General features: G+C 37.6%; 1 protein-coding gene across 4 annotated transcripts in view; it reads left to right on the top strand.

Moving 5' to 3' along the window:
• Positions 1-15,302, top strand: part of KLHL7 (kelch like family member 7) — a 52,521-nt gene that overhangs the window by 33,577 nt on the left and 3,642 nt on the right. For all 4 annotated transcript variants that reach the window (XM_090287114.1, XM_090287115.1, XM_090287117.1 and 1 more), the window contains exons 7-9: positions 558-700; positions 12,678-12,918; positions 15,033-15,234. In XM_090287114.1, the coding sequence (XP_090143240.1) occupies positions 558-700; positions 12,678-12,918; positions 15,033-15,234 (586 nt within the window). The remainder of the gene's footprint in view (positions 1-557; positions 701-12,677; positions 12,919-15,032; positions 15,235-15,302) is intronic.

Below are 15,302 nucleotides of genomic sequence, written 5' to 3'. Positions count from 1 at the left end.
CTTGATATTTTCTTTAAAATGCAGATTCTGATTCAGTAGATTTATGGCAAGTTCTCAAATTCAGTTCTAACAAACTTTAAGATGCAGAACATGCTGATCTTTGACCCATGTTTTAAGTGGCAATACCAGTGCCTAGATTTTACACCAGAGATTTTGACTTAATTAGTCGGTGGTATAACCCAGGCTTGGTTTCAGAGATTTCCTAGATGATTTCTAATGTACACTTAAGATTGAGAACTGCTGAATTAGAAGATTCTGAATTTCAATAATTATTATTTTGGCAGCTATTGCTTGAAGAGCCAGATAATCCACTAATAGGTAGTAAGTTGGTGGGGCAATCAGCATAATGGTAATTGCTGAGAATAATAAATTGTTAGAACTCAGATCCTCATACATTCCTCCTGCCTCTTCCCCCTTACTCTTTCCTTAAGTGCAACAGAGGGATGATAGAAAAAATAGTTGAACCAATAAAAGCACTATTATGTTTGGGTGTTTTTCTACCCCAAAGCATTAAAGTGCCTGACGTTCTTAAAGAGTTGCCATGTATTTTTCTACAGGTGGAATGAGGTATCATCTCCTGTCTCCAGAGGATCGAGAAGAACTGGTAGAAGGCACAAGGCCCAGAAGAAAGAAACATGACTACCGCATAGCCCTATTTGGAGGCTCTCAACCACAGTCTTGTAGATATTTTAACCCAAAGGTAACTCATTTTTCTTGTTTTCTTTCTGAAAGCTTTGAAAACATAAGACACTCACGTATCACCTACCACCAGTAGTAATAACTCATGCCTGTGGAGATGTTACTGTCTATGGTATTCTTTCACATACCTTATGAGATGCATAGTTATCATCTTCATTTTACAAATTGGGACTCAGTCAGATTTCAAACGTTTCCGTAATTGCTCTGGAGTGTTGCCCAGTAACCTCTAAAAAAGAAAATGGAAAACTAGTTCTCCTACCTTAACCTCATTTTGTTAGCAACTCCTTCCTTTTGTTACAAGTCCTTGCTTTTGTTATGTGTCATTTTCAATGAAAATCTGTCTCTGGAGCTGTGTGTGTGTGTTTTGTTTGTTTGTTTGTTTGTTTGGGGGGTTTTCTTAGTTTAGTAATTATGTTTTAATATAAAATCAGATATAGTCATTTTAGAAAATTTGGAAAGCTAGAAAATCATAAGGAAGAAAGATAAAATTACCTTTAATCCTACCATCTAAAAATGATCACCAATTTTAATGTGTTCTCCAGTACATATTATGCCAGTTGGGTCAGTAAAGCCTGAGTCATAGGTCTAGGGACACAATTTTTTAAAAGATTTTATTTATTTTTAGAAAAAGGAAGGGAGGGAGAAAGAGAGGGAAAGAAACATCGATGCCTCTTGCATGCCCCCAACTGGGGACCTGGCCCGAAACCCAGGCATGTGCCCTGAACGGGAATTAAACTGGTGACCTTTTGGTTCGCAGTATGATACCCAGTCAACTGAGCCACAGCAGTCAGGGCTAGGGACACAGTTTTTTGTTTTGTTTTGTTTTTTAATAGATTATTAATTATAACCTTAATAGAGGCTACTCACATTTCTTCTCCTTGTTTCTTAGACCTGTGTTTTTTGGCTGTGGGGGAGATAATACAGTATTTTGCTGATACTACATGTATTGCTGGGACAGAACAAATACCATGATCCTAAGAGAGAGCACCCCAGCCTTGCAAGTCCGTAACTGGTGTTGAGTCTAAGCACATCAGAGTGTCTTTCATCGTTTTGTAGGCCTATTTCTGGTTGATGATAGATACCTGAAGAACCCAGAGCATCCTGTTGACATCGGGGGCCTTGTACTTGTCTGATCTTTCTCACTGAAGTGGGGCCTTGGAGACAATTTGTATATTACTGTAGTGGTGATTTACAAGGAATTTATAAAAACACATATGGTGGTGCTGTTAAGAGTGCAAAAGACCACAAAGGCCAATCCAAACCCAGAGTACCAATTCCAGTGAGGGCAGAGCATTGTCCCTTCAACAACAGAAAGGTCCCAGTGTAGTTAGCCTGGTATTCACTAACGAACTGGTTCCCTCAAGGTATGGTAACAAATCAAGGGCTTATAATTGGCTAATACTGCTAACAAAGTGGATGCTGGCAAGTAGTGGATATTCACATTGACTTGGATTCCTTGGGTGTTAAGCATTTGCTATTTGTTAGAACCTAGTGGCCAACCAGAGCTGTGTCCTGAGAAAATGGTACCTGCTTAGTAGGTGGGCTTTGCACCAGAATCCCAGGGGCATGTTCTGTGATCTTACTGGGATGTGCCTCAAGCTGTATGCAGCATCCTGGTCAGCATCCTGATGCCCCATGATCCCAGTGTAGCCCGAGCAGCAGAGTCATACTCCCGAGCCTGTCCCACTTACAGAGCCTTCTCCTGCTCTAAGTTTTACTTGCAACTGTCAGCTTTTTAGTTTACCCAGTAAAAGTATAAAAGTAGGACACCCAAATATAGGATATATGTCATTTATAATATGTAGGAGATTCTTGGGGCAGGCAAGATATCCTTCATTTCCAAGGGGTTATACCGGCATGTAATAATCAGGGCTTGGCAAACTTTTTCTGTGAAGGAGCAGATAATAAATATTTTCAGCTTTGCAGACTAAATAGTCTCTTCTGTAACTGTGCAACTCTGATGCTATCGTAGGAAATCAACCATAAACAGTACATAAACAAATGGACATGGCTGTATTACAACTAAACTTTATTTACAGAAACAGGCAGCAGGCTGGATTTGGCACAGCAGGCCTTGCTCTAGATCTCTGGCCATCTAGGGACTTTGAAGTAACCAACACTGTGTTCTAGGATAACTTCTCTCCTGTCCTGTCAAGTACTTATCTTACCAAGACATACAGGAAGGATCCTTTCCATTTCCTATTCTCCAGAGCTAATGAGTATTATGAGCATCAGTAAAAGGAGACCAGCGTGTGACTGACTACTTTTGGGAAGATGAGATAGACCAGGGCTCCTGCAGTTTATGGCATACAGCTAGGGAGTCCAGAGATCCTCAAGGTCAGACCATGAAGTAATTTTATTTTTCTTGCCAGTTGAAAAGAAGTTTCATCTACTGGTCTGGGTAAACAGTAACAGAAATATTCATTGGCCAGAGTGTTAGCTATATGCCGAGTCTCAGTGGTTGTTTCAGTCTGGTCCAATAAGACCACATCTGGCCTGGTTGCAACAGAGTCACCAGTCTTGGCAGGTCCTCCTCTATTTTGGTAGAGAAGGAGACCTGCAGCAGCTTATTATTATTATTATTATTATACTCTACATCATAATGCGAGATAGTAAAAAGACCTCTTCAAGGAAGGAGGATCACGTTAGACTGGTTAAATACCTTCATATTTGGGCTGTCCCTGTTGGGCTGCTCTCAGCTCATACACCTATCTCTGGTCCATTTCTCCATCTTCAGAGCACAGGCTAATATTTTTACTAAAGACGTATTTGGCTTCTCTTCTTAATAGAAGAGTGTATTGGCAGGTACCATGAGGCTTCGTGGCCTGTGCAATACAATGCAATAAGCACAAAGTCAATGTACTTGTGAGGTTGTTGGACCTGCACGTCTATTTCACACCAGGTATGGTTAAGACTATGGACACTTCAGTGGCTATTTAATTTTAGTATTTTTAAATTTTTCAGGATCCTTTGAAGTCAAGAGCAGGAAATTTACAAATATACTCTTTTTTTTTTTTTTTTTTCCGAAGTAAAAACTGAAATCATAGAAGTTTAAATTGTAATTCTATGAACCACAGCTTTCGGGTGTTGATAATAGTTATACCCCTTCTGTTTCCCAAAGTCTAACTGTAGTGTTGAATTTGATAGTTTAAAAGAATTAAACACATTTTTGTAGAAATATTTTATCTTAATAAAGTAGATAGCTATTTTGATGTACAAAAGGACAAAGAGAATCCTGATTTCATTTAGGAGACAGTGAGCATTGTTTCTAGAACAAGACAAATGTGGAATGACTCTTAGCACTTTGTGTTTTGAGCTGTAGTTCTAATGCTTTCCTTGATTTTTTTTTTTTTTTAATTGGACAGTTGAAAGGAGATATATATTCTACACCAGCCTGGAAGTGAGACTGTAACTTCAGAATAATTCTCATTTGATGTCTTGCCTTGCTCTTATAAATGGCCCATACTTATTGCTATTGTGTATACTCAACCACAAATTTTTAGACTTCCAGTGGAAAAATTCAAATAATTGAGAAAATAACTACCAATAAAAACACCCTCATTCTGCCAGTTCTCTTATTCCCTGAAACTAACACCATTAGAATCTTATTACATTATTTATTAAATGTTTCTGTTGGAAGTACCAAGCCATCCCTTCTTTTTGCAATAAAACTTTATCTTGAAAAATTTGCAACACTTACTATTATTTGTATATAATATTTTAATGTGAATTGATTTATGTTGTCTACTAGTAAAACAATTAGGAAGGCTAATTTCATTATAAATGAATATTTACATTTAATCTCCCAAAGTGAATATAAAAATTACTATGTAGTAATTGTTTTATTTTAAAACTCTTGAACTAATATTTTCACAAATGTTAAAATGGTTTTAACTATCATTAAATGGGACCCCTTTTTCTGTGTTCTATACCAGCCAAAAATGATCGTTTTAGTGAACTGATCTTCAAAGGGGACAGTTGAAGCATTATTACTTAATTGATTTATCCAGAATTAAGCCAATATCCCTATAAACTATTGCCTTTAGATTTCTTTGGATATCACTGATGAGAGGAGGCAAATATTTGTATTAATTGCTGACTGAAAAATGATAAGGAAGAAAATCTTAATATTTTTTTTCTCAGAGTTGACAGAAAAGGGAATCTTGGGTTACTGTATTGAATTGAAATGGTATTATTCTTGTTATGGTCCTTTTATAAAGCTGAGCCTTCCTTTTCCCACCTGTACCTGCTTTTCATAGTTTTCAAGTGTTTAGTGATTACTAAGAGTTATTTATCTGTGTCCAGTGCGCTACTCCCTTAGTGTTGGTGTTCTCAAACAGTAGCATTGGAATGTCTTATGATATTGATGCCTAAATAAAAGTTGACTTAATTGCCCAGTTTTTATTTGGACTGTTCTTATCAATGAAATAATGAGCCCTGAGGGACGAGAATTGTGTAAGGGTCTTGGATCACCACTTCCATATGGTAGAGAAATAAGAGACTGCCCTAGAGAAAAGGGGATTCTGCCTGCTTCCTATCAAAACAGGCAACGAGTAAGACCACAGGGCGAGGGCCAGAACCTGTAAATTATAAAGGCAGAAAACCATAGGATACCATATTATATGGAACCATCATGCCCAGAAGGTTTACCCTGAGTACATTTTCTTACTCAGAACTCTGAAGTAGATTCATCACTGGGATTAGTATCTGGCCCAGTGTGGATACAGGCACACCTTGTTTTATTGCACTTTGCTTTGTCGTGCTTCACAGATGGTGCATTTTTTAATAAATTGCAGACTACACCCCCCACCAGCAAAAAGATTATGAGTTGCTTTATGCGATGGTCTGAAACGAAGCCTGCGATATCTGCAAGAATGGCCTGTATTCAAGTTTGTTAGGGTGAATGAACTAGTATAATTTTTATGTAACATTTCACAGGCAGATCTGTCAGTTGGTTTTATAGGACTGTATTTAAATATGGATTGGCCCTAAATCAAGAGAAATGAAGTTACCTTCAAAGAGCACAATTTCCTGTTGGAGATATTGGTTATTAAAGGTATCACAATGCCTTTTCTCACTTTCTCTGTTAAACAAGCCTCCTCTGAACAGACGGTCCTATAGCATAGGCGGCTGATAGATTTAGACTTAAATCTTGGATTCAGGACTCTCTAAGTCTGTGACCTTGGAAGGTATTTAACATCTCTAAGATTTCATTTTCTTATCTATAAAATGAGGATATTACCTTACAGAGTTATTGAGGAAATAAGATAATGGTTTAAGATATTTAAACATAGTTCCTGGAAAGGGAAGTACTGAATAATGAATAAATTAATAGCAGCTCTTTGTTATTGACACGTTCTAAATCATTTGGACCCCAAGATCATTGAATTTTGGGACTAAAAGGGAGGGGCCCAGAGATCATCTCGTTGTCTGGTTTTATAGAAAAGGAAACTAACATCCAGAGAGGCTAACTGACTTCTGTGAGACCCACAGCTCCTTCATACAGAGCCTAGCTCATTGTCCAATTTTCTGTTCCTTAGAGCTATAGTTTTTGTGACCTTGTTAAATACATGAAGCCAAAAGTACTTGTGTATTTATGAATTTTCTTCTAGGAATGTTCTGGCATCTGACATAAACCTACTTTTGACATAGATTGGCACTGTAGTTCTGTGATTTTATTTTTAACAGCCCTTAGAAACTTAAGACAAGTCAGATAATGCCTTAAGAAAAAGTGCCTATAATTTGGTCATCTTAAACTCACATTGGCTCATCAAGGTTTCTTCTGCAGGGAATCTTAAGGTTGTTTACCATTTTGTTAATTTTTCTTTCCTTTTTTCTAACACCCTGTCTTCCCTCATTTTGCTTAGCCAAAATGATTCAAAATAAAATTCTTCAGTCTTAAAAATAAAAAGGTTTTCTTTTATTTTAGATTTTGATTGTCTTGATTATTAAAACCCACATCTTGTAGTGTTTCTGCTTTTTTAGGATTCATGTGTTTTCAGAATACAGATTATATATAGTCCTTGCCCTCAAGAAAAACAGTAGCCTGCTGTTTAGAGAGAACGTGGCAGCGCCTCCCTCCTCCTGCAGCATTGCAGTGCAGCTCAGAAGTCACCTGGGACAAGGTGGAGTGGAGTGCTCCGTCGCCAGTGTGGGGGATGCAGAGCGGGGAAATTGGAAAAACCAAGAAAAAGAAAAGGAGTCTTGAACTGGAAAAGCATCTACTATGTGGACAGCAGAGGCCAGAAAAGCTGGCCAGGACCGGGGAAGACAGGACTTTATACACAAGAGTTCTGTGTGTGTATGTGTGTCGTCCCATTTGTGTCTTTTCCAGGCTTTCCGCTTTTCCTATTTTCATATATTCCCAGCAGCTAAATATAGACCCCTTGGGTGGACTAGGTAAACTCAATTAAACGTAACTAAATTAAAGTCTATTTTTAGGATAGCAATGCCCTGCCCACACACATACACTGTGCCTCTAGTGCTATTTGTCCATCTTGTTGTTAACAAGAAAGTTCGTGTCCTTCTAGCTTGCCCTGCAGCCTAGGAGTACAAGGAGCTGTGAGTAACCAACCCTTCACCTGCAGGCCCCAGGTTGGGAGTGGTCTCATTACCAGGATAAGACCCAGCACTTGTACTCACTGAGCTAACAATCCTTACTTCCCATCTATTTTTCTCCCCTCAGCTATGCACTTTACTTCCTAGGCAGTGTAACAAGTTACTAAAGGGCAAACACCAAATCACCTTCTCAGTAGTCTATTTCACATGGGGGGTATTGGGTAGATGGGAGGAATTAGATAGACTTCTCAGGGAAGCCTACCCATACACACACACATGATCATGAGTTCCCCTCCCCCCATTCATACATACAACCAAAGCCAGAGATATATTCAAACACAGGTGTACTTAACACTTGACAGATGGATTTAATGATCCCAGATGTAAAACTTTAAATTTTAGCTAAAATAAAGTCCACTTGCATTCTAGGTAGAAATTCTTGTGAAGATCATTTTACTTTCTGCCTAGAAAATGAACTATTAGAATATCATATATAGTTGGTATTTATCAAGCTTAGTGTCTAACATGTACAATGACTAATGACAGTATTTGGGGAGTTGGAAGAGATTTTAAAACTTGAGGATTTCTAGAGACATCATAGGCCAAATTGCAAGTAAACAGAAGCATATGCCCATTCCTGTGTCACACACATACCACACACACAAAGGTTAATCATTTCCCCCATGGGCTTACAGTTCCAAAAGAGCAATTTGTTTTCATTCTTAAATACGAAGTCTTGTATGACAAATACCTATGAGCGCTCATTAATTCCCTACTAAATTCCTAAGTAAGATTAGAAAGTTAAAACTATTCTGTTACCAAATTCTTTGGAATTCATTCTTTGGAACCTCATGTCCTAGCATCTAAATGTTTAAGCTTATGTAACTACAAGGAAAAAGTATTTTGTTTGTTTGTTTTAATCCCAGCTTTTACATGGGCAGTGATTTTTAATTTGAAGAGTAGCAGGTTTTAGAGGTTGACAGATTTTCTCATCCTGAAAGTAAATAAGGAAGAGCGTGGAAATAATGTTCTTGAGGACGTCTCTAGAAACTGGAAATGTTGCCATGTTGCTTTCTGATAATAAATAGCAATACGTTGGATGTGCAAGAAGCAAGACTTGAGATTTGCTGAGCTAACGATGTATCTTATTAATGAAATTGTACTTCTCTGCTAATGAGCTTGGTGAGATAGGAATTATGAGTAGAGCTTCAGAATATGTAAGAGAATCATTAGTTTACTTTTGAGGGATTGCTCCCTATAGAATATAGTCATTGTTTTCTCTTTTATTTTTTTTTTTCATTTTGTGGTATGGGGTTTCTCTAAGAAAAAGTTTTTTAAATATTTTCCTCGAAGTTTTCAAAGCCCATTGAAGTTTTGGAAGGTGTTTATACTATAGTTTTGTGTGCCTACCAATAAACATTCCACACAGTAAGCCATAGATCCTAATTTGAGAATAAAAAATGGATTAAGGCTTTGTTTTTCTGGTCACCTAAAAAAACAGAATGTTTATCATCACTAGGAGTCAAGGTATTCTACATCAGGAGCTCTTCTTTTTGCTCAGAGACCTTAATAAAACTCATTTCCTATGATACTTTGACCTAATCCAATGAATGCCTAGAACACAGGATTCTAGCATGATAGATGTCAGTTGATTATTTTCCCAAAGGGGACTGAACGTTTAATAATCATACACACTGCTTTATTCAGTGAGATTGGCAGTTGTTTGGATTTCTGTTTGACCCTAATTATCTTCAACCATTTTCAGAAAGCAGTAGGAACACAATAGCTTCCTTGCTCAAAGAGAGGAGTATCTAAGATTCTGTAACTTTAAGTGCATTCCCCCAGATATTTACATGCAAGAACGGCTCAGGTGTCCTTGAATGTCATCAAACATAGTGAAGAAGCAGAGTGGTACTGTGAACAGTCCTTATTGTGAAGTACTGATAGGTACCCATTTCTAATTGTTGGGAAGGAAAAAAAGTGAATTTCCAGACTATTCAGAACAGACTACAGTAGTACCCCTTATTCACAGTTTTACTTTCTTTCTCTTTAAATATTTTATTGACTATGCTATTACAGTTGTCCCAATTTTTCCTCCTTTGCCCCCTCTGCCTGGTTCCCCACGTCTCTCCAACTATTCCCCCTTAGTTAATGTCCATGTGTTGTGCATATAAGTTCTTTGGCTTCTCCATTTTTTATACTGTTTTTAATATTCCCCTGTCTGTTTTAAACATACCAATTTATGCTTCTTAATCCCTGAACCTTTTCCCCCATTCTCCCTTCCTTTCCCAGCTAATAACCTTTCAAATGATCCCCATATCTATGATTCTGTTTCTCTTCTGGTTGTTTGCTTAGTTTTTTAGATTCAGTTTTTGATAGTTGTGCATTTGTTGCCATTTTAGTGTTCGTAGTTTTGATCTTCTTTTTCTTAAATAAGTCCCTTTCACATTTCATGTAATAATGGCTTGGTGATGATGAACTCCTTCAGCTTTACCTTGTCGGGGGAGCAGTTTATCTCCCCTTCCATTCTAAATGATAGCTTTGCTGGATAGAGTAATCCTGGTTTTATGTCCTTGCTTTTCATCACATTGAATACTTCTTGTCAGCCCCTTCTTGCCTGCAAACTTTCTTTTGAGAAATAATCTGATAGTCTTATGGGAAATCCTTTGTAGGTAACTCTCTGCTTTTCTCTTGCTGCTTTTAAGATTCTCTGTTTGGCATTTTAATTATGATATGTCTTGGTGTGATCCTCTTTGGATCCAACTTTTAGGGACTCTGTGCTTCCTGGACTTGTATGTCTATTTCCTTCACCAAATTAGGAAAGCTTTCTTTCATTATTTTTTCAAATAAGTTTTCAGTTTCTTGCTCTTCCTCTTCTCCTTCTGGCATCCCTCTGATTCAGATGTTGGTATATTTGGAGATGTCCCAGAGGCTCCTTAGAGTATCCTCATTTTTTCTTCTTGCTCTTCTGATTGAATGATTTTTTCTTCCTTATGTTCAAAATCATTGATTTGAATCTTGGCATCTTTCCTTCCACTGTTGGTTCCTTGTGGATTTTTCTTTATTTCACTTAATGTAAACTTCATTTCTGCCTGGGTCTTTTTTATACTGTTGCCATACTCAGTGAATTATTTGAGCATCCTGATAACCAGTGTTTTGAACTCTGCATCTGATAGGTTGATTATCTCCATTTCATTTAGTCCATTTTTCTGGAGTTTTTTTCTGTTCTTTCATTTGGGCCATATTTCTTTGTCTTCTCAATTTGGCAGCCTTCCTGTGTTTGCTTCATGTATTAGGTAGAGCTGCTTTGACTCCCTGTCTTAGTAGCGTAGCCTGTTGTATAAAAGGTACCTATAAATTGTTTGGGGCAGAGCCTTAGCTAATCACCAGGGCAGTGCAACCTGTTTCACCACTTTGTGGCTCGGGGGGGGAGAGGGAGGAGTGCTTGGAGAGAGGACAATGCTGCTCCCTGGCTTCTGGAAGTTTACCCGAGAGGAAGCTGTCTCCAGTCACCTCACTTTCTCCCCATGTGCCACTGGTACCCTTCCAGCCGTTGTCCTGCTGCTGAATTCCAGAGAGGGTGGGTCTGCATGAGTCCATGCAGGCCCTTTAAGAACGGTTCCTTGAAAATCCAGCAGTTTCTACCACCACCCCAACCTCCACTGGTTTTTACAGCCAGAAGTTAGAGGGATTTATCTTCCCAGCACTGGACCCCTGGGCTGTGCGTCTGGCCTGGGGCTGGGGTCCCTCACTCCCAAGGTATACCTCCCAATGTTTATCCACCACACATGAACACGGGACCTTCTGTTCCACCGCCTCTACGTCACACCATGTCCCCACCCCTCCTACCCATCTCGATAAATGTGGCTTCTTTTTTCTTGGTGGTCAGACTTTGATACAGCTCTATTTTCTGATGATGCTGTGTGATATTTATTTTGTGGTCTAGTTGTGATTTTTTCTATAGTTGTGTGAGGAGGCAAAGCGGAAGAGGATAAATTTAAGAAGAGGCAAAATAATCACATTTTAAAGCCACAGTCTCCTGAGTTTATTCCTTTTTAATGGACTGAGCTTTTTCTGTTTGTACTGAAAGCCTTGCATCCTCCTGATCAGTGAAAATGTTCTCTCCTTTGTCTGCTCAGAAAGTCCATGGTTACTCTCCCTGGAGCTCTTCTCCCTACAGCTTTACCTTCTGCAGTTTCAGTTACTCATGGTCAGCCATGGTCTGAAAATATTAAATGGAAAATTCCAGAAATAGACCATTGCTAAGTTATGGCTCGATAACTCTCCTTTTGACATATTTTCAGAAGGTCAGTAGTAGCTTAACGGTATATCACAATGCCTACATCACTCACCGCACTTCATCTTATCATGCCGATATTGTATAATCTCCCCTCATCGCAAAAAGGCTGAGTACATTACAATAAGGTATTTTGAGAGACTCCACATTCACATAACTTTTACAGTATATTATTATAATTCTATTTTTTTTTGTTAGTTATTGTTAATCTCTTATGGTGCCTAATTTATAAATTTAACTTTATCATAGGTATGTGTGTATAGGAAAAAACACAGTATGTATAGGGTTCAGAACTATCTGTGGTTTCAGGCATCCATTGGGGGTCTTGGAACAAATCCACCATACATAATGGGGATCTCAAGTACTTCAAAAATGGCTGGTGTGGTTCAGTGGATTGAGCGCCAGCCTGTGAACCAAAAAGTCGTAGGTTCGATTCCTGGTCAGGGCACATGCCTGGATTGCGAGCCAGGTCCCTAGTTGGGGGCATGCAAGAGGCAATCAATCAATGTATCTCTCACATATCAATGTTTCTCTCCCTCCCTTCTCCTCTCTCTAAAAAAATAAATACATAAAATCTTTTCTAAAAACTATTTCATAATAAATATCACAGCTTTAAGCATCCAGATGAATACACTGGCTCAACTGAATTTTTACAGAAAATTAGTATCCCATGGAAGTCCACAAAATATCTTCTAGCTTTAGGCATTAGTAGGATAATGGCAGTTTAAACTTCACATTGATTTTTTATAACACCCTATATATCTGGAAGGGAAGGTATGAGGATATTTGGGGGGAAAAGCTTGTTTAGAATAACAAAACTACTTTACCTTAGAATTTTCTTGTATTATCCTCATTAACAGAAGGAATAGAAAACTGGATGATGATGATACATCCAAATGTATTAAAGTTTATTTTAGAGCCAGAGAAGACCCAAAGCAGCCACTGTCTTCTTCTTGCCCTCTGCCAACATTCTGAAAAAAATCACACAGACTAGATTAAGTGGCAAGCCAAACATTTTTATATGTACTCTAGTAAATTAACATGTTCTCAACTATTTCTTTGCTTTATCCTTTTCAATTATATTTTTCCAACACTGAAAGCTTCCTGTCCTTTTCTGTTACAGGATTATAGCTGGACAGACATCCGCTGCCCCTTTGAAAAACGAAGAGACGCGGCGTGTGTGTTTTGGGACAACGTCGTATACATTTTAGGTGGCTCTCAGCTTTTCCCCATTAAGCGAATGGACTGCTATAATGTCGTGAAGGATAGCTGGTATTCCAAACTGGGACCCCCGACACCTCGAGATAGCCTCGCTGCATGTGCTGCAGAGGGCAAAATTTATACATCTGGCGGTTCTGAAGTCGGTAAGGACTTACTTGTATTTTCTTTTGGGGCCGAGGATCTTGGCTTTGGCTATTGTATTTAAATAAACAGTTGGTGTTATTTATCCAGATACTTTTTGACATTAGTTAAATGCATATGTTACATTTTTTAGCCCGTTTCCCTGAAGACTTACCTTACTTCTTTCTAAATCATTAGTTTACAAGGACTTCAACTTCCTAGATTATATTAATTGTCCATTTTTGTCATAACAAAGCATTCATTGACAACATCTGGATTTTAGTTCTAGATTTGTTGTTTTTGATACTAGTATTATTTACTTTAAAGATTTTGGCATTTGACTTATAGACCCTTTAAAACTTCTTTACTACATTGAAGCTTTTAAAATTTGTACTCTTTCCTTTCTTTTCATCATAAAAAAACTAAAATTGAACTTTTTATTTGCTTTGTTGTTTACCTTTTTAATGTAATAACTGATAGTGATATTTTATGCTTATTGATCAGAATGGTATAGGTACAGGGGTAAAAACCTTTCTCATTGATGGATAGAAAGAGTCCAGTAGTGGTCTTTTTTGAAATGAATAATTTTTTTCTTTATTTTTATTTTTTTAATTACAATTAGCATTCACTATTATTTTAGTTTCAGATATATAGCATGACAGTTAGACATTTATATAACTTAGAAAGTTAACTAGTACCCCAATAAGTCTAGTAATGAATGATTTGTCTAATGAATATTCTAGCTGAAGACTAGATACGTAATAGCTTTTATATGCTTTCATCTTTTCAAGTAATTTCTTTAGCCAAATGGTGGGCTGATCAAGAAAACTAGGAAGACTAAGTAAACCTAAAGTATGGAATTTAAATGTCAAGCCTTCTTATTTTCTTTGATGATTTTTATATTAGCCCAAAGAATGTGTTACTTTTGTCTGCATATTTATCTGTTTTAAGTTTTCACCCCTCCCAGATAAATACAAGAAAAAATACGATTATCAAAATGTGATTTAAGGGGTGATTTTTTTCCCGTTTAAAAGCATTTTTCACCAAGTGCCTACTACATCATTTTGCTAAAAATAATAAAAAGTAACTTCTATAAATATGCTTTTTGTAGAAAGTATCATAGATAATAACTTCATTTACTCTTAAGTCAGTTTTTTACTTCTGCAGATTTTTATTTCTGCTCTGTACTGTATATTTCCCCCTAATGTCAACCAATCAAATCTACCAAATTGAAAATGTTTAAAGTTTTTTTAAAAAGGAAGTTATTGTTAATCATGACCATTGCTTTTTCCATTTTTTTGTTTGTTTGTTTTTTCCTTATCTTTGCTTTTTGTAAACTTTGGTTGCAGTTGAGAATTATAAAGGTGACAGTGTTGTTACTGTTTTTAAGCATTAGCAAAAGTAGGAGATGAGAAATAATTTGGTCAAGTTCTGACTTCTCTTTTCTTGGGAAGGAAAAAAGCACTTTATCTTTAATGGTATCATTTCTAAAAATTTATTGAGCTCCCATGATATGCAGAAGTTACAAAACAGAACAAATATATGTTTTGCCATTAAAAGGCATAATCAGAGTACACCAGAAACGCACAGCGATGCCCTGAGTGTACACTCAGCAATGGGCCAGTGTGACTTCAGGGCTTAACCACACAACCGCTGAGAGCGGTCAGGAAGAGCAGTTTTGTCAGTGGTGCGGTAGCTGTTACAGAGTATTATCTGATGAGCCTCAGAATAGCACCAGGTAGTAGTTTTCATATTTGAAGGTATGGATTTACCATCTGTAAACAGTTACACTTTTCCCCTCTATATAAACATACCAAGGTTGGATAATTTCTATCATGCACAACTGGGCTTGAGGACACGCATAAAGGTTCTTGTTTAATTTTCTTCTGAAATCAAACTAATTTTTTTCTAAAATTTAATTACCAATAAGTAAGTCTCTCCAGCATATTCTTCTTTGACTATTTTCCAAGGTCTCTACCAGCTATTCCTATATTTTGCTGCTGTTGTCGAATGAGTATAGAAAAGACCCTATAACACTAAATTCTTTCTTCCAGCAACTGACTCAACTCTACAGTCAGCTCGCTCCAAGCCCACACACACACGGCACCAGGCATGATGGGGACCCCTTCTCTTACAGGAAACTCAGCTCTGTATTTATTTGAGTGCTACGACACAAGGACTGAGAGCTGGCACACAAAGCCCAGCATGCTGACCCAGCGCTGCAGCCATGGGATGGTGGAGGCCAACGGCCTCATCTACGTTTGTGGTGGGAGTTTAGGGAACAATGTTTCTGGCCGCGTGTTGAATTCCTGTGAAGTTTATGATCCTGCCACAGAAACGTATGTATCAATTTAAAACTCTTATTTCACAGTACTGTATTCTGTAAGCTCAGTCGAAGAGTATGTCA

Source organism: Furipterus horrens, unplaced genomic scaffold, assembly GCF_987537825.1.
Source record: "Furipterus horrens unplaced genomic scaffold, mFurHor1.1.pri manual_scaffold_9, whole genome shotgun sequence".
In the NCBI taxonomy this organism is placed as follows: domain Eukaryota; kingdom Metazoa; phylum Chordata; class Mammalia; order Chiroptera; family Furipteridae; genus Furipterus; species Furipterus horrens.
The sequence above is the reverse complement of the archived record's forward strand: the minus strand, read 5'-3'. Positions and strand labels throughout refer to the sequence as shown.